Genomic DNA, 17,271 nt, shown 5'->3' on the forward strand with positions numbered 1-17,271 from the left:
TTGTTGCTGGAGGCGGAGTGGGCGGAAGTATTCACTCGAGCCATCCTGATCCTGCATACGAAAGGCCGTTCTGGTGATGGGATAGAGGGAATGTACCGATTGCAGCGTACTGCGTACAGAGTAAAGTAGGGTACTGCCGCTGACTCGGTTGAGTTACTGCTGCTTCTGCCACCGTTGATGCTGTTTCTGGCTAAAAGCCAATTGCATACCTTACTGCGTAATGTTAGGTACGGCACAGAGTCGTCCCTCTCGTTCTCTTCCAGCACCCAAGGCAACTCTCTCCGTCCCCTGCCTCCACCTGAGTTGTCTACCTGACCTTACTTCCCCCTCCTGCTCCTCCTCTCGCTCCTCTTCCTTTCACCAGCTCCTGTTCCTACCTTACTCAACAACACCTACACAGGCCACACAGCCAGTAGGATCATTGCGCGACGCGCTTAGAAGCATCGAGGTGCAGTCCAGTGCGTTTGGTCGTCGAGCGTCTGTTCGTTGTCCCGTGTGCTTGTTCCCGTTCCTGGCTTTCCGGTCGAGGTACAAGTACTTGAAGATAGCGCATGGACTGCTGTTTTGTCTACCTACCTTATCTATTTTTCCTGTCTTATTGTCGGTAGAAACTGAGGTGTAATACTCCCCTTACCCCGCCAAACCGACTGCATTCTACCTCTCCGGAAGCGCCTTGCCTCGAGGTAAAGTACTGGACGATACCACCCTCAAAGTACCAGTACATGCCCGAGATCAATACCTGAGGAGGCCCAGTCGTGTTGGTCTACGCTGCGTCCGTCTGGTGCGAAGAGGCACGGCCGTTCTGGGTACCTTTTACCTCCCACCTTCTCTGCCCGCGAACACCGCACTGCGACAACAGAAACGCACCACCACCAACACCCAGCCGCTGCCCAGCACCACCAGCACCACCACCACCACCTCCTCAAAGGTAGAGAGGCAGAGGCAGCAGACTGGAGGCCGAGAGAGGCAGACCAGAGCCGGCGAACCTAAACGGATTATTCCCAACTTCACCTCCTGCTCCTTCTCGGTCTGTTCCCGCTTCTTCATCTTCTTCTTTTTGTTGCCATCGCCCTTCCTCTCATCCCACCAAACGTCTTCTTCTCTCCCTTCTCCAAAAAACCCACCTCTTGTCGCACGTCGAGCGACCCCGCGACCTGAATTAATCGGCCGCGTCGACTGCCTTTTAAGTTCTTGACGCTCCTTACTCAATTTCAATCCTCAGCGTCGCGTGCGACGACTTTCGTTTTTTGCGACACCCATCGAGCCAGTCTTAGTCTTGTTGCTGCGACCGCTCGATTTCTTTCCACAAAACCCTGTTCGTCTTCCATCTGCTCGATTCACGACACCCTCGGCGCCCCCGGTTGCCTTGCCTTGCGTTGCCCGACCCAACCCACTACCACTTGGTTGCTGTCCAGCGCCGCACGACTTCACGATAACACACCTGCGCAAGCCTTCCAAGTCGCTGCCGTGGCTTGCCATCGAATTTTACCAATCATTGTTCCTCTCAATTCTCGCGACCGCCGCCGCCGATTGTTCTACTGAGCACCAGTTGGCTTGGTGACACACGACGCCCCAGGATCCGCGAATCGGGTGTCCGTCATCCTTCTGCTGGCTCCCCGTCGACTTCGATATTCTCAGGATGACAACGCTCCTGTCCCAAAGCTCCTCGCCCGCGACATCCCCACCTGCAGCAGCCTCTCCGTCAACAAACCCGAATCACCGCTCACTACCGCCGCTAATAACATCTCCTCCCAGCCGACGCTCGACAGCCCCGAGACCAATGTCGCACGCTTCAAAGAATCGCCTGTCGCAATACTCGACGGGCTCTGTCCCGTCGCGTTCGCGACCCCCTTCGCACATATTTCCGATGTTTCCCTCGAGCTTAACCTACACCTTGGTGCGCGATTTCGCCTATCCCATAATGCACCCCATGCACTACGGTCCCCCGCCAGAGCCGTCGCATCCTGCTTCCGGCCTCAGCACTCCCCTCAGCGAGTCGCGCCGCCTGTCCGACCCTCCCGCCGTCTGGGAGACCAAAATGAGTTGGGATACCGGCGCATGGGGACCTGACGGCTTCGGCAGACACCACGACCTCCCCTCCGTCCAATTCGCGGATGGGCCGCCCTGGAGCGAGGATGAGGATCTGGCTAGCCCCGTGGTCAGCTCGCGACACCGTAAGCACAAGTCATCCTCGGCGGCTTTGGGAACTGGAAGAACAAGAGCTCGCGACGACGGCGATATTTTGCATGCGGCGCAATATGAGAGAGAACGCGGCTACTATGTCGGCACCAGCGGCGACGGTAGCGAAAGGTATTACTTGAACCAAGGAGGGGAAGCGAATGGGCCAGGCGGGGAATATGTCACCTACCCGCCCGACGATGCGAGACATTCAAGCCACGCATACCAGTTGGGTGACCTGCCCCCACGACAATATGCCGAACATGAGTTCTCCGATGCTTCGAGCTCCGCATCATCTCCCGGCTTTCGCGACGAAGATCAGTCTCGATACTCGCGAGACTACCAATTCACCATCACGTCGCCTGATGAGGAGATGCACGGAAAGGCCGTCGCCCTCTTCGACTTTGAAAGAGAAAACGAAAACGAATTGCCCCTAGTTGAGGGCCAGATTATTTGGGTCTCGTACCGCCACGGTCAAGGCTGGCTTGTGGCCGAAGATCCCAAAACTCAAGAGAGTGGGCTAGTGCCGGAGGAATACGTTCGTTTGCTACGAGATATCGAAGGCGGTATGAATAGTCTCACTGGAAACCTGGGTGAGGGCTCAACTTCCCCCAACGATGTCGGCACGCCCACGCAAGCGGAGCATCTCACCTACGGTCATACCCCGACAGGAAGTCAATCCTCTAACGGTTACCATCAACCTGTAGTGTCAACCTTCTCGACCTCGAGCAAAGATCTGGACCCTTACCCAACACAACAATTGGGAATCCAGGCCGGCCAGCCCCCGCCGCAAGTGGTTCATTACCACGGCCAGAGAGGTGGTAGCCAAGCAAACACACCCACCTTGGCCTCGCACCAAGACGTCGGCATCATGCGCCGCGGTAGCCAAGATACGACCGCGAAGAAGAGCGACTCTCAGACCGTCCCCTTGATGGAGGCGACAACCGAGGAAACAGCCGAGGAAAAGTCGGTGGATCGATCGAGCACGCCAAAGGCCAAGACTCCCAGCGAGAAACCCGCTGATCCCGACGCCATGGAAACAGAACGGTGATACCCGAAAACGAACGTTAGCCGCCGCGGACTCGAAAGCTTCAATTGAGTTCTTGTTTGGCAGGTTCTCCCCCTCGAAGAACCAGTCATGAATCATGTACTATGAGGGACGTCAGGGAGGAGCGTTTCTTATTTCCGGTTTGACGATTCAAGAGGCGCACAGATGTATTTCGGGAGACAATAAAGAGAGGAGCCCCTGGTCGGTCGCTTTCAGCGTGTAACTTGGATGCCAGAGTACGGGGAAAAGGAAACTGGAGGATGCATCAGGTTTTACGCGGGGGACTGGATGCCGCGCTCGAATACCCGGTTCAAGCTGCGGGATGGCTGTGAGGAAGTGCTATTTTAGCTAGGCTCTCAGCAACAAGCTGTTTGCTGTATATAATATATCGGGAGACCCCAATTGCCTCATCTGAGGACCAACCCTACCAGGCCCAGTCAAGAAGTCACTTTAAAAGTTCAGAGTTGCCACCATTTTCCTTGTTGTTATTCCTGTTGTTGCTGTATGCGAACGTCTTTATCGTAGTCATCAGCGTTCATTCTGAGTGCTTCACTCCAGATGCTTGCTTCTGTAACTCACCTCTTCTTCAAGTCATCGAGAGCTCATCTAAGCATTCCCTCCTTTGGATATCATTTCCCGCCCAGGCCATGAATATTCCAAGATATATACTAGGTATTGAATAGGTGTGTAGTAGCTCAAAACGCTAACGGACGTCGGTCTACAGATACCTAGGCTAGGTAGATCAAATAACACAAGTCTCGCGCCATACTGTCGTCACAAAACGTCCAACCGGACCGTCAGCTCTGCTTAGAAATCCCCCCGGTTTTTCGCACTCAGCGCCGGTCCGGGGGCCTTGCCGCGCGGTTGTCCCGTCATTCAGCAAATTCGGCGGGGATCGGGGGAACCGGGTAGAGTGAGGTGCGCTTCACGTGACCTTGTACGTCATCCACCGGCCGCCCGCCCGCGCAGAGAGAGCTCCCTTCCGACTCGGATGCAAATCACCCAAGCTCCCGTCTCTCCGCCTGTTCCTGAGTCGAGCACTTTTTCACCCCGACAAACTCCAGATCTCTCAATTGACTTTGAATATCGCCAATTGATCCCTCAAAATGTTCGCACGATCCGCCCTCCGGGCTGCGCAGCCCCTCAAGATGGTGAGTTTCGTCATTCGTGCTTTCTTGCGATTTGGGGGTTTCCCCCCGCCGTGAAAACGGGCGGGACGGATGGACGGATGTTTTGGTGGCTTCGCATTGGACATCATCACACCACGCGCGCCCTCCACCCTACAGACCAAAAACAACCGAAGCTAACCAGAACCCCTCTTCCCCGCGACACAGCAAGCCCGCCGCTTCGCGACCGAGCCCGCAAAGGCCTCCTCCAACACGGCCCTCTACGCCGGCGCGGCGGCCGCCGTCGCCGGTGGTGCGTACTACTTCCTCTCGGGCTCCGGCGCCCCCGCCGCGGCGGTGCAGAAGGCCGAGGCCGCCGTGGGCGTCGCGCCCAAGAAGGCCCTGACGGGAGGCGACCAGGGTTTCGTCTCGCTCCAGCTCGAGGCCGTCGAGAACGTCAACCACAACACCAAGAAGTTCCGCTTCAAGCTGCCCGAGGACGACATGGTTTCGGGACTCAACGTCGCCAGCGCCCTCCTGACGAAGTACAAGGGTCCCGAGGACGAGAAGGCTACGTTGAGGCCTTACACCCCCATCTCTGACGAGGGTGAGTACCTTTTTCTTCGTTTCTTTTGGGTTCTCACGAATAGTGACGATCGGTTGATGAGGATGAGACTAACACGCCGAACAACAGACGCCAAGGGCTACCTCGACCTCCTCGTCAAGAAGTACCCCAACGGCCCCATGTCGACGCACATGCACGACATGACGCCCGGCCAGCGCCTCGACTTCAAGGGCCCGCTGCCCAAGTACCCCTGGTCCGCCAACAAGCACGAGCACATCGCCCTCGTCGCCGGCGGCACCGGCATCACCCCGATGTACCAGCTCGCGCGCGCCATCTTCAGCAACCCGGACGACAAGACCAAGGTCACGCTCGTCTTCGGCAACGTCACCGAGGCCGACATCCTGCTCAAGAAGGAGTTCGCCGAGCTCGAGAACACGTACCCCCAGCGCTTCCGCGCCTTCTACGTCCTCGACGACCCCCCCAAGGAGTGGGCCGGCAACAAGGGCTACATCAGCAAGGAGCTGCTCAAGCAGGTGCTCCCCGAGCCCAAGAACGAGAACATCAAGGTCTTCGTCTGCGGCCCGCCCGGCCTGATGAACGCCGTCTCCGGGAACAAGAAGAGCCCCAAGGACCAGGGCGAGCTCGTCGGTATCCTGAAGGAGCTGGGATACAAGCCCGACCAGGTTTACAAGTTCTAGACGGTTTCAGACTTTGGGGAGTTGAAGAGGAGGAATGTGCTGTACGAATAGCAAGGCGATAGAAGCATAGATCTTTATTCAGCCTGTTCATGACCGCCTATATTGGAAGGGTGTTGCGCGTGCGTCTCAATACTCCTGTTTCCTTACATATGCTCCGATGCGTGTTGTTTGCTATATCCACGTGAAGATGAACGTGAACATTCACAAAAGCAGCAGTTCACCTGTGAGGATGGCGCTAGTCATTTGAGTGCGTGGCTATGCTATCGAGTATCATACAACACATTCGATCCTACAATATCTCGGAAATTCAAACTAGATGAGAGTTTCAGGTCTGCATGACATGAACACAACTCGACTTTAGATGCTCTTGGTCGCAGAGGCAACGCACTCGTTAACGATGCCGGACCACTTGAGGGCGTTGACATAGTCCTTGGCGTCGATGCTCTCCTGGAGACCGGGGTAAACGGCTGTTTTGCGGCGTTAGCATGCTTTTCTTTTCTGAATCACAAACGACGTAACCGGGAGAACGGGGGGAAGTAAGACTCACCTCCAGCATAGCCGGTCCACAGACCGGGCGCGAAAACGACGTGCTTGAACCAGCTGCGGCTGTCCAGGCCGCCGGGGTAGAGGAAGTTGCGCTCAAAGTTCTTGTAGCTCCTGTTGACGCGGACGAAGGCGAGGCCGAGCTTGACCTTGCGGATGATGTTCCACCAGGGGATGTCGGACTTGAGCTCGTAGTCGACCCAGCCGGCGGTGGCGTCGAGCTCGACGGACTTCTCGCGGAGGGCGGCGATGGAGGTGCGCAGGACCTGCAGGGAGGCGCGGAACTGCGAGGGCGAGCCCGTGGCCTCGGCGTCGGGGACGGCGACGCTGGCGCGCAGCCTGAAGAGCTCCTCGTCGGAGGCGGGTTCCGCGGCGGCGGCGAGCTTGGCCTCGACCTGGTCGACGTAGGCGTCGAGGGCGTCGGCGTAGTCGGTGGCGTTGAAGCGGATGACGGGGACGTTGGAGAGCTCGGCGACGACGAGGCCGAGGATCTGGGCCATGGTGCGGTGGTAGACGAAGCCGGGGTCGCCGAAGGTCTCCATCCAGTGGAAGGAGTCGTAGTTGGAGTGGTACTGGTAGACGGCCTCGTCGTTCTCGCCGCCGAAGCCCATGTCGATGGAGGGGATGCCGGCGTAGTCCTGGAAGGCGGTGAAGTCGGAGCCGGAACCCATGGTACTGATGCGGCCGTTCCAGACGTCGCCGACGGTCTGGCCGGGGACGGTCTGGTTGGGGGAGGGGACGAGGTGGGTGACGTCGCGGAGGACGCGGTGGAGGAGGGGCGCGGCGGAGGAGCTGAAGTGGGGGCCCCGGACGCCGACGTCGACGTTGACGTAGGCGACGGTGGCCTGGGAGAGCCAGGGGAGGTACTCCTCGACCCACTCGGTGCTGCCGATGAGGGAGTACTCCTCGCCGTCCCAGGAGGCGAAGACGATGGTGCGGGTGGGCTTCCAGCCGGAGGCGACGGCGACGCCGACGCCGCGGATGACCTCGTTCAGGACGGAGGAGCCGCTGTTGGGGTCGCCGGCGCCGCCGGCGATCCAGGCGTCGCGGTGGTTGCCGACGACGACGACCTCGTTGGGGATGGTGCCGTTGACGATGCCGATGACGTTCCAGAGCGGGGTCGTGGTGTAGTTTTGCTCGTTGTAGAGGTTGAGGACGACGTTGTCGGGGCTGGGGCCGATGTTGTAGTCGACGCCCTTGTAAGAGAGTCCGAGGTTGCGGTTCCAGTACTTGTTGAAGTCCTTGATGGATGGGCCGTGGCCGTTCAAGGCCTTCAGGATGGGGATGGCATCGGCGTAGGAGATGGGGATGGACGGGATGGAAGGAGTGGCGTCGTCGACAGGGGCACGGGGGGCGCCGGGCTTGGAGGGGTAGCCGGGAGTCGAGGGGTCGCCGGGCCGCACGCTCAGGAACTGGGCGCTTCCGCGCTGGACGGCGCTCGGGTGGCGAGCGGGGCCGTTGGGGTAGGCCTCGTAGCCGTTCTCCTCGGTAACCTTGCCGTCGTCACCGGGATCGCTGTACAGCAGGGCACCGATCATGCCGAGCTCCTGCGCACGCTTGACCTTAAGGCCGCGGAAGATGCCGCCATACTTTGCGATGGCGATCTTGCCCTCGAGGCTGACGTTGGCCTTGACGAGGTCCTCGTAGTCCTGGTACGTGCCGTAGTTGACGAAGACGAAGGAGCCGGTCACGTTGCCCGACGCGGAATAGCCGTGGAAGGTGGGCACACGGTTGGGCAGGCCGGAGGAGGGGTCTTCTTCGAGAACGTCCTCCTCGAGGGCGGCCTTGAACTCGACCTTCCAGTCAGATGCTTCCTCATCCTTGGACTTGGACAGCAATGAGAGGCTGTGGTCGACGGGGTAGTTGAGGTAGACATCGTAGGAGACGATCTCAGACTGAACGCCCCACGATTCCCACTTCTCCTTGGTCCACAGAGCCTGTATAACACAGTGAGTTACTGAGAGGTTATCATAATGGAATGAGACCTACCTGTGAGTAGTTTTGGCCTGCCAGATGAGGGCCGGCAGTGTAGTACCTGCTCCACTCCTCGGCCTTCTCAGATGAAGGCACCTCAAACAGGATCTTCTGAACCTCCTCGTGTGTAATCGGCGCACGGTTCAAGCTGCTGGATAAGGACCAGCCATGGTGGTGGTGATGATGGTGACGAGGCGGGTCGTCGACGAAGAGCGCAACTACGAAGAATATGGACCAGAAGATGAGCATAGATGAGAGCGCAATCGTGCAAAATCTCCGGACCACATTGTTCTGGTAACGAGGGCGCGGCGCACCAACGTACACGTTGGTGATCAGCGGCGTCCGCTCATGAGCCATTTTGTCGGAGTAGCGCTTTCTGTGACTGATGTCAGCCGATTCTGGGCAACATGAGGCCGAGGAGAAAGAGAGGGAATAGGCATGATGAGACGCGGGTGCACGTGTGGCTGAGGTGACGACGGAACTACCTGGGTGCGCCCGGTTGCATCATCGCGCGCCAGCCACACTAGCTTCAGGCACCAGAGGGAGCTGGAGCTATCTCTCACGTCGCACGAGGACCTGGGAAGGCTGAGTGACTTACTCTCGTGCCATTTTGCCAATGCACAGAAAACCGTCACCGAAAAGTTGCAATTATCTCTGCGCCTTTTGCCAGAGGTGTCGTTGAAACAGAGTTGAAGTTGACGAAGGCATTGCGTGCTTCGTCGATGTTATCAGCGTCAATGGGCAACCGTTTTGCCGATCGGCTGCCGCCGCCTGCCCACAGACGCAGACCTGATTGCGTACGGCCCGGCACCAGCTGGGAGCGCTTGGCCTCCTTCCTCTTTCGGGGCGACAGGCGAAGCGACCTGCGGGGAGGGGATTTTGCGGGTCATCGGCGGTCCGGTGCCGATTCTTGAGCCGGCGACTGGAGATAACAGTCCTCTTCCACACATCCGTTCGGCCCAGTTTATCCTGTCTGCTTATCTTGCGAGACACGGCCTCAAAACCCATCCCGTGACGGCGCATCGACCGTCTTACTGCGCGCGATCCAAAGGCTAGATGACAGAGGGCCGTGATTAGACGCACCCCAGAAAGGCTGAACTCGATCCATCGTCATCGCAGATAGATGGTGCTACATCATCCGGTCTTAGCCTTCGTTTAGGGGAACGCCTTTGCCGCCCTGCCCGAGTCAACAGAGTCGCACACCAGAGACATGCCCTTCGTCTCCTGACTGGATGCGTCGGCCAGCACCCGGTGATCACGCAATTGATTGGGTGGACTCTTTTCCAGTGAATTTTTTCTTCCCTGTCCGCTTCCTGGCAACCACCACTCTCCGGTCCTGAGTCTCTCTCACGAAACGTGCGAAATCGACTCTCTCGTATGGGCGGTGAGAATGTCTTTCTTCAGTGACACCGAAGCAGACAGCACATGTCTTGAGGGATTCGCATGTTCAGATTCATGCCGATGTTGCGTTGGCCATCCGAGCGAAAGGGTATTCCCTGTGCACCCAATGGGCCCGTGAAGATTATTCAGCAACACTTGAAATGTCCAGCTGCTCAGTTCCTCCTGCAAGCCACCCCGACGTTCGGCCCCGGCTTCGGCGAAGTCGGCCAGTCGCCGCCGGGAAAAGAGGCCCCCCACATGGGAAAGCTGGACGTCATGGCAGCCCGCGGTGCAACTTTTCTTCATCCAAAAATCAGTTTGCCTTTGAGGCGCACCACCACCCGGTCTACAGCGAGGACCCCTGCCGTTTCCTGCACACCCTCACCGACTCCAACGACCAAAAGTTTCTGCCGACAACGGACCTGACGCCGTAAAGCAAGCTGCAACACTGTCTGTCACTCGCAGTAAGGTAGGCGGAGGAGCACCACCAATCCCTCCACCTCCAACACATCCTGATGGCCCTTGTCGCAGTCCCGTCGCGCATCTCCCGACCGCCCGTACCCGCACCGCAAAAAAGCCTCGACCGGCCGGGCCAGCAGCAGCAGGGAAGCCATGATGATGGTGTCGGACGCATTGCCATTGCTGCGGCCAACTGGCAACAACACAGGGCACCGCGCAAGCCGAACCAGCGTCCCCTACAACTCAACTCGTCCAGCACCCAAAACGTATCTGGCCTGTTCATATCCGAGACACTCGATGCCCACGGTCATCCCATCTTCTGTCAACCGCAGCAATGCATATCGACTTACTTCCCTCGCGGTTCGCGCTCACCAACTCCGTCATCGAGCACGCCGTTGACAGTGGCGCTGATGCGCTAAGATAATCAACCTACACATGAAGATACTTGTTAGTGATAGTGAGCGCCAAGTGAGGGTACGGTACGGCAAGGTAGGCGGGAATGCCCACCTCCAGCCGGCCCTCTCAGCTAGCAACTAATCCCCGGGAGGCGAGGCGAGAGGCCGTTCCCCGGGGCCCGCCCCAAGATATCGCCCCTCCACGGATACATGACAAAACTCGTACCAAATCGCACACCCTTTTCCCAGCCAGTAATCGCCTCTGAATGGAATACTTCCCGTCAGCAGCATGGGCGGGGATCGGCGCTGAGGAAAAATCTAATGGTCGAGTCTCCTTCCTGCCCGCTTCCCACACTCCCTCACGGGGCTCGAAAGCTGCAGGAAAGCTGGAAGCTGGGGTGGGCGGATGACTGCGGATACATGAAATACATTACCCACGCTATTCCCTGTCCGGCGCAGTGCAGCCGCGAGCCTGCAGACAAGGACAAGACTACGGTAAGACTGGGGAGTGGATCTTTGCCGTTGGGTCTGTTATTTTTTGTTTGCGCTTGACGAACCGTCTTTTCCATCTCTTCTTGTGACTCCCCTCTCTCCAACTCTTTTTTTCTGCTTTTTAAAAGCGTTGGCTTTCCTCGGCTGCTTGCGTCTGCCATTTTTCTCTTTTCCCGGCCTCGCAAATTGTAGACAGAAGAAGACTGCTACGTCACCAAGGATCCAGCGCCGAGCTTGAGTTACCTACCATCCGGGTCGATCACTTATTGCTCAAGGACTCCAACCCGCGACTTCCATCCTTGCGACTTTCGTGTGAATTCTCTCCGCACCGAGTCTTTCAAGACCGTTGACCCTTAATTCGAATTCGAAGATGGCGAAATCAGCAAAGCCAAAGTTGCCCTCGAAGCAACTGGCCATTCTGGGTAAGAAACCCCCGGCTTTTCAACACTTGTCACTGCGATTGAATGTCTTTAACTGCCCCAACTCTGCGCGCGCAGTCAGTCGGTGCCAGGCAAGTGCCTACAGTCAGAACAACGGGCACAACACGGCGTCGGGAGCTCTGAAGTAGATTTGGTGGACTGCTTTGGCTGGAATCAAGAGGGAACGGACGGTTGGATATTTCGCATCATGTCGCCCGCGGCCGCCTGTCCTTAGCCAAAACATACTGTCCCCTCAGCCTACATTCGAAATGCGACGCATGGAACTGGTCCTGATCTTCCGAGCTGCCTGATCAATGTGAACCACCACGTGGACCTCGTCGACTACATTCCCAAGCCCAAGGCGGTTGGAGAAGACGTTGAAATCGCCAATGCGCCTGCGCGCGACATCACATGCATCACGAAACCTTCGTTCGAGGTATCTTTCAACCTTGTCCTTGGCTGTTTGGCTAACATAATCACAGCCATTGCTCGATTCGCCGAACCCCTCGCCCTGACCTCCGTCTTTCCATACCTGCCAGAAATGATCAAGAGTTTCGGTATCGAGCAGAATGAGGTCGCGAAATGGGCCGGTATCACATCCGCCGTCTTCTCGTTAGCCCAGAGCGTCACCGCGGTGCCGTGGGGCAGGGCGTCCGATCGCTTTGGAAGGAAACCGACAATTATCACCGGCCTCGTTTCTACCATGATTCTCTTCGTCGTCTGGGGCATGTCCACCAGTTTGCCGATGGCCATCACCGTGCGAGCTATTATGGGAGGCGGCAACGGAAATGGTGAGTGTATCTCGCCGCGCAAATGCCGCCAAGCTGCTAATATCATCCCTCAGTCGGAATCATTCGTACAATGGTCGCGGAAATGGTCACCGAGAAGGAACTCCAACCGCGCGCGTTCTCAATTATGCCCCTCGTCTGGTCCGTCGGCAGCATTTTCGGCCCAGCCTTCGGAGGCTTCTTCGCCAAACCTGCCGACCGCTTCCCCTCCGTCTTCGGCGACAGCTGGTACTTCACGGCCTACCCCTTCGCCCTCCCGAACCTCCTTGCCGCCGTCTTCTTCCTCGTCTCGGTAGCGACCGCCACCTTCTTCCTCAAGGAGACCCTCGAGAGCAAACGCCACAAGCCCGACTGGGGTCTGCTCATGGGTGAGCGTCTGACGCGGCCGTTCAGACGCTCCCGCTCCCGCCGACATGCCAACACTCGCGCCCGCCGCGCATCCTTCGTCGATGGCGAGGCCACGGCCCCACTCGTCCCGACGAGCCTCAAGCCTCCCGCTCATGCGCTCGAGGACAACAAGCAGCCCCTCGAGGCGCCCAGCATGAAGGAGGTCTTCACGGCGCAGACAACTATCAACTTGCTCTGCTACACCTTCCTCGCGCTGCACTCCGTGGCGTTTGACCAGGTTCTGCCGGTCTTCCTCAACTACCCCAAGCAAGAGCACACTTCAGAGAACACGCACCTCCCGTTCCAGTTCTCCGGCGGCTTCGGTCTCGGATCAGACCGCATCGGCACCATCTTCACCATCTACGGCATCACCTGCGGCGTCATTCAGTTCTTCGTCTTCCCCCCTCTGTGCAACTACTTCGGAACTCTGCGCTGCTTCCGCGCATGCGGTACGTTCATTCCCCCAAATCTACAATCCACCACCAGCTAACACGCTCCCAGCCCTGACCTTCCCCGTCGTCTACCTCCTGACCCCGTACACCGTCCTCTTCGAATCCAACGCCGGCCGGTACGCCGCCCTGATGGTCGTCATGTTCGTCAAGGCCTTCGCCGTCATCATCGGCTTCCCCTGCATGACCATCCTCCTCACCAACTCGGCCTCCTCCCTCCGCATCCTCGGCACCCTCAACGGCTTCGCCACCATGTTCTCCGGCTTCGGCCGCGCCTTCGGGCCCGCCGCCGCCGGCGCCGCCTTCTCCTGGGGCGTCGGCAAGGGCTACATCATCGCCGCGTACTGGTTCCTCGCCCTCACCGCCGTCATCGGCGCCGTGCCCATCTACATGCTCGTCGACAACGACGCGCTGACGCAGTCGCCCGACGCGAGCGACGACGACGACGAGGACGAGGACGACAGCGAGACGACGACCAGCGAGAGCAGCGGCGAGGCCTCGGGCAGCGGGCGGAGCGGGAGCGAGAGCGAGACGGAGCCTCTGCTTGCCAGGAACGGGGCCGCGGCGGGGTACGACGCCGTGTCGTCGTCGCGTTCGTAAGATGAGTTGGATGATTCGACTGGTGTGGTATAAGCGGTTTCTGTGAGCGATGCTGCTACTTTTCGAAACGATTGATATGAGATACGGCCGGCCATGTTAATGATCTGTTATCGGGTCATTCGTCGTATCGTTTAGGTTTTTGAGCTGTGTGGTTTTTCCGGCATCAAGTTTGTTACCTCGGACTCGAAACGTCCGTCATTGCAGGCGCTCAGCATCTCGGGATTCTTTGTTCGCCGGTTTAAGGTTCTCATCATGGGTCATCAAAAGCATTTGTTATTTTTGGCGGGCATATATGCATATACACATACACGAGTGTAGCAGGTAGATGCGTGCGGTTCTGGCTGCTTAATATCACAAACATCTTGTCTAAAATACGTGTTGCGGGGTATGTTTCTCGCGCGATTTCAGAATCCATAAGTAACGTCCCTCAAGTCAATATGACTTTCGTCTTGAGGAGCCGAGAAGATGAAACTGATTCAACCTCGATTTACTACAGTTGGCGAAAGTCAAGGACTCCATCTAGTCCGTCTCATACCGGAATCTACTTTCGACGTCTCTGAAATATGCAGGATGCGTAACACAACTAAGCCGAACTTATAAAGGCCATCTGCGGAGGCTTACGGGTGCTGCGGCAACTTTAGGATCAACATGTCCCAGCGGTTGTTGGACTCCCACTTCGTCATCACTAGAAGTCGATACGTACTTCCCGAACTACGGAACAGTTCACGATAGCAGCGCTCGTGCAGTTCCTCGACGATTTCCATCGCGGCTGACCTGTTCGTCCTTTGTCTGTTGCGATAACAGTCATGGCGGCGACGCGGGCTGGCTCGTCAGCCAGTTGGGAGCGGGATTGTCGGCAGTTTCCACGTCACGTCCAGAGATGTGCTGCCCAAATTGTGTTGGGTTCGATATTGAGATGTTCCGGACTGGTATTCTGGGTGATATGACATCGGTCATTACTCTGTTGGGTAGGACGTAGAGAAACGGGTGGGATTGCGGGTTCATTGAGACTAAATGGAAGTACTGGTATTTGAGATGGAAGAGCGGCGTTCAAGGGAAACAAGGACAAAGGCAGTTGTGGTAAGGGGTCTGGGGATATTTAAATACCATGGAGGAGTTCATCAAAGACGGCATCGCTTCCATGGGTAATTAATGTGGGAAGCATCCTTTGACGAGTCTGCTGAGCTTGTAGGAAACCACAAAAGCCGCCTCTGTCACTGTGCTTGACAATCACCGTCACCCAGCCAGTCTTGCTGACTCACCATTGAAGCTGCGTCGAAAGATCCGTTTTACCACTGCAGAGTAGACGACTGGCGCGTCTCGCTAAGATTGGTTCCTGAGATGTGTGAAGAGGAAGGCGACGGGCTCAGAGCTTGAATTAACCCATAACTCTGAAGCAATGACCAAAAGGAGTTGACGGACAAGCCAGGAAGACAGAGGATCAAGGTCTCATAATACAAGCATTGTGTACCCACGACAGCAACTTGCGACTGAAAGGTCTGTCGATTTCAGGAAGAGCTATCTTGGCCGCGATCAGACATCCTGGACGGACAAGTTTTAATCTCATCCATAGGGCAGACACTTGAGGTATCTCAGACTGCTTTCACCTTGAGAGGCGTTTTTCTTTTGGACCCACCAAGCTTCTTTCAAGATGGCCTTTTCGCGTACTCCAGTGTCAACACACTTCCACCGCGACCCGGGAGCCCCAACCACAACAAAGGCATCGCCCACCTTGACGGCTTCCTTTCATCCCACGCGCGAAAGGTCTATAGCAAACGTAACAACCTTCCCTCCCATCGGGGTGGGAGATACGTCGGACACTTGGCCAAGTGGTTGAGCGTCTGGCAGTAGCCTGCCGGAGTCTACCCAAAGTCCATAGCGCCGTTGCTCCCGCTCCCTGGCCGTATTTATCACATCTCGCAATATTTATCTTCTGACATCTCTATTATTTTGCCAATTTGGATTTATGATTTTTTAACTTTTTACTTTTCCCTTTTTCCCTTTTCCCGCTATTGCTTTTGCGTTGTTGCGGGAGAGAGATTTGAAGCTGGAAATGTTGGTGCAAGTGGTAGATGATATCGTGGGGTTGATGGTTCGAGTCTCATGGCAGTCACCCTTTTTGCCATTTTTTCTTTTCTTTTGCATCTACAGTAACAACACCCCTTTGTCTCTCCTTCTTCTCACAACGTCAGCCCCAAACAACACAATAGACGCCTTCGTCTTTGCCAGCTTACAACACCCCTTACCTAGCCGCAAACCATGTGACTTCGCGCCAGTCTCGCTCCAAGCGGCACCGGTTCCGCCCCCCAGCTTGCCCCGCACTCCGGTCCCCTGGCCGTGACTCACTGTCAATGTAACGACTACAACGGCCGAAGTGCCTAATGCGTGCAATAGCGCGTTCTACTTTTTTTTGCACCTTATCTGCTTATATCCTTGGTAAGGAAAAAGAGATACGCCAGGGTCATAGGTCGTCGTTTGGCGCTTCCAATGCATGTGCGTGTGTCATGTGGTCGAAGGAGTACGGCGGGGGTCATTGGCTTATAAGGAGCGGGAGGTTCCCGCCGCATCCCGCCGTTTCGGGATGCTCTTTTCTCTTTGTTCCTGCTTACTACGCAACCCCGGACAACACCAACTTCCTTCGAGGTCTCGTGCTTTTACGATCCCATCGTCCTTTTTTTTTCTTTTCGTCAAATTGAAATCATATCACGTCAATTACGGAACGGTCCGGGAAAAAAAGTCAACCGAAGTTTGGGGTCTCTCTTATCTCGATAACCCCCGCCCCCCTCCCGCCTCCCCCACGCTTACACTTTCTGACGTCACAAGATGGACGCGCGATGCCAGTGCGGCGCGGTGAAGTTCAAGACGCCGCTCCCGAAGCCGTTGCGGCTGTACATCTGCCACTGCGACGAGTGTAAGCGGCAGACCGGGTCGGCGTTCGGGACGTCGGCGATTTTCCCAAAGTTCAAGATCCCGCCCGCCGAGTTGCTGGGCGTCTACGCGTGAGTTGTAACCGGTGATTGGAGGGTGCTTGTGACGTTGATGAGACAGGGTGAGAGGATGAGAGTGTTGTGGACGTGTGTGTGATGGGAGTGCGGTGCGATGGGGTGGAGGTGAGAGGTGCAGATGATGAAGAGAAGAATGTGATGGAGATGGAATGCTGACTGGACTGACAGGAGGCCGACTGCTTCGGGAGTAACTCTTCACTGGTGAGTTCGAGAGATAGGCGTGCGTCGAAGAGGACGGATGTGCTGATGAGTGACTCAGCTACTTCTGCCGCAACTGCGGGACCAGGTTGATCCACAGCACGCCGGTAGGTCTCATCTCATCCCCGGCGCGAATGTTGAACAAGCCGGGAGGTCTAAACACCAGCACAGGATAAAAACGTCGTCTCGGTCAAGGGCGGCTGCATTGACGGCCTCGACTGGAAGACGGCGGTGCACATCTGGACCAAGAACGCCATGGTCCCCATCCCGGAGGGAGCCGAGACCCACCCGGAGGAGGCCGATTACACCGACTACGGGGATTCGCAGGAGTCGCTGGATCAGCCGACGGACCTCCGCGGGAACGGCGGGTGCACCGGGGCCGTGAAGCCGGTAATCAGGGCGGCTTGCGATATCAGCCCCAGCAGCTCTCTGCAGTAACTCTTGTGCGACTGGTTTGGTGTTGGTACAGGGCTTGAGAGTGGTTATGACGGGATCTCAAACCGTGTCTTCTCTCATGTATGCGCTACTTATTCCACTCATGGGCCTGGGCTGGCGTAAAAATTTGGTATTATTTCGGAAAGTTGTAT

The 17,271-nt window shown here is 57.0% G+C and overlaps 5 protein-coding genes across 5 annotated transcripts; 4 read left to right on the plus strand and 1 right to left on the minus strand.

Annotated features, from left to right (window-relative positions):
- Nucleotides 1-1,867: 1,867 nt before the first annotated feature.
- On the plus strand, nucleotides 1,868-3,229 carry CkaCkLH20_04094 (SH3 domain-containing protein; the record flags this gene model as incomplete). Its single annotated transcript, XM_038886813.1, has 1 exon — nucleotides 1,868-3,229. The coding sequence occupies one exon, from the start codon at nucleotides 1,868-1,870 to the stop codon at nucleotides 3,227-3,229; it is 1,362 nt and encodes a 453-aa protein (XP_038748063.1).
- Nucleotides 3,230-4,332: 1,103 nt separating this feature from the next.
- CkaCkLH20_04095 (uncharacterized protein) lies at nucleotides 4,333-5,595 on the plus strand (the record flags this gene model as incomplete). The annotated part of the gene is made up of 3 exons (XM_038886814.1): nucleotides 4,333-4,377; nucleotides 4,561-4,939; nucleotides 5,027-5,595. 3 exons carry the CDS (start codon nucleotides 4,333-4,335, stop codon nucleotides 5,593-5,595), a joined length of 993 nt encoding a protein of 330 aa, XP_038748064.1.
- Nucleotides 5,596-5,952: 357 nt separating this feature from the next.
- On the minus strand, nucleotides 5,953-9,002 carry CkaCkLH20_04096 (glutamate carboxypeptidase; the record flags this gene model as incomplete). Its single annotated transcript, XM_038886815.1, has 4 exons — nucleotides 5,953-6,062; nucleotides 6,143-8,075; nucleotides 8,128-8,488; nucleotides 8,902-9,002. The coding sequence occupies 4 exons, from the start codon at nucleotides 9,000-9,002 to the stop codon at nucleotides 5,953-5,955; spliced, it is 2,505 nt and encodes an 834-aa protein (XP_038748065.1).
- A 1,005-nt stretch (nucleotides 9,003-10,007) lies between these two features.
- Nucleotides 10,008-13,481, plus strand: CkaCkLH20_04097 (major facilitator superfamily transporter; the record flags this gene model as incomplete). The annotated part of the gene is made up of 4 exons (XM_038886816.1): nucleotides 10,008-10,272; nucleotides 11,515-12,048; nucleotides 12,102-12,881; nucleotides 12,934-13,481. 4 exons carry the CDS (start codon nucleotides 10,008-10,010, stop codon nucleotides 13,479-13,481), a joined length of 2,127 nt encoding a protein of 708 aa, XP_038748066.1.
- A 2,823-nt stretch (nucleotides 13,482-16,304) lies between these two features.
- CkaCkLH20_04098 (glutathione-dependent formaldehyde-activating) lies at nucleotides 16,305-17,122 on the plus strand (the record flags this gene model as incomplete). The annotated part of the gene is made up of 4 exons (XM_038886817.1): nucleotides 16,305-16,480; nucleotides 16,655-16,687; nucleotides 16,746-16,791; nucleotides 16,856-17,122. The coding sequence occupies 4 exons, from the start codon at nucleotides 16,305-16,307 to the stop codon at nucleotides 17,120-17,122; spliced, it is 522 nt and encodes a 173-aa protein (XP_038748067.1).
- Nucleotides 17,123-17,271: the final 149 nt, after the last annotated feature.

Source organism: Colletotrichum karsti (genome assembly GCF_011947395.1).
Source record: "Colletotrichum karsti strain CkLH20 chromosome Unknown Scaffold10, whole genome shotgun sequence".
Classification (NCBI taxonomy): domain Eukaryota; kingdom Fungi; phylum Ascomycota; class Sordariomycetes; order Glomerellales; family Glomerellaceae; genus Colletotrichum; species Colletotrichum karsti.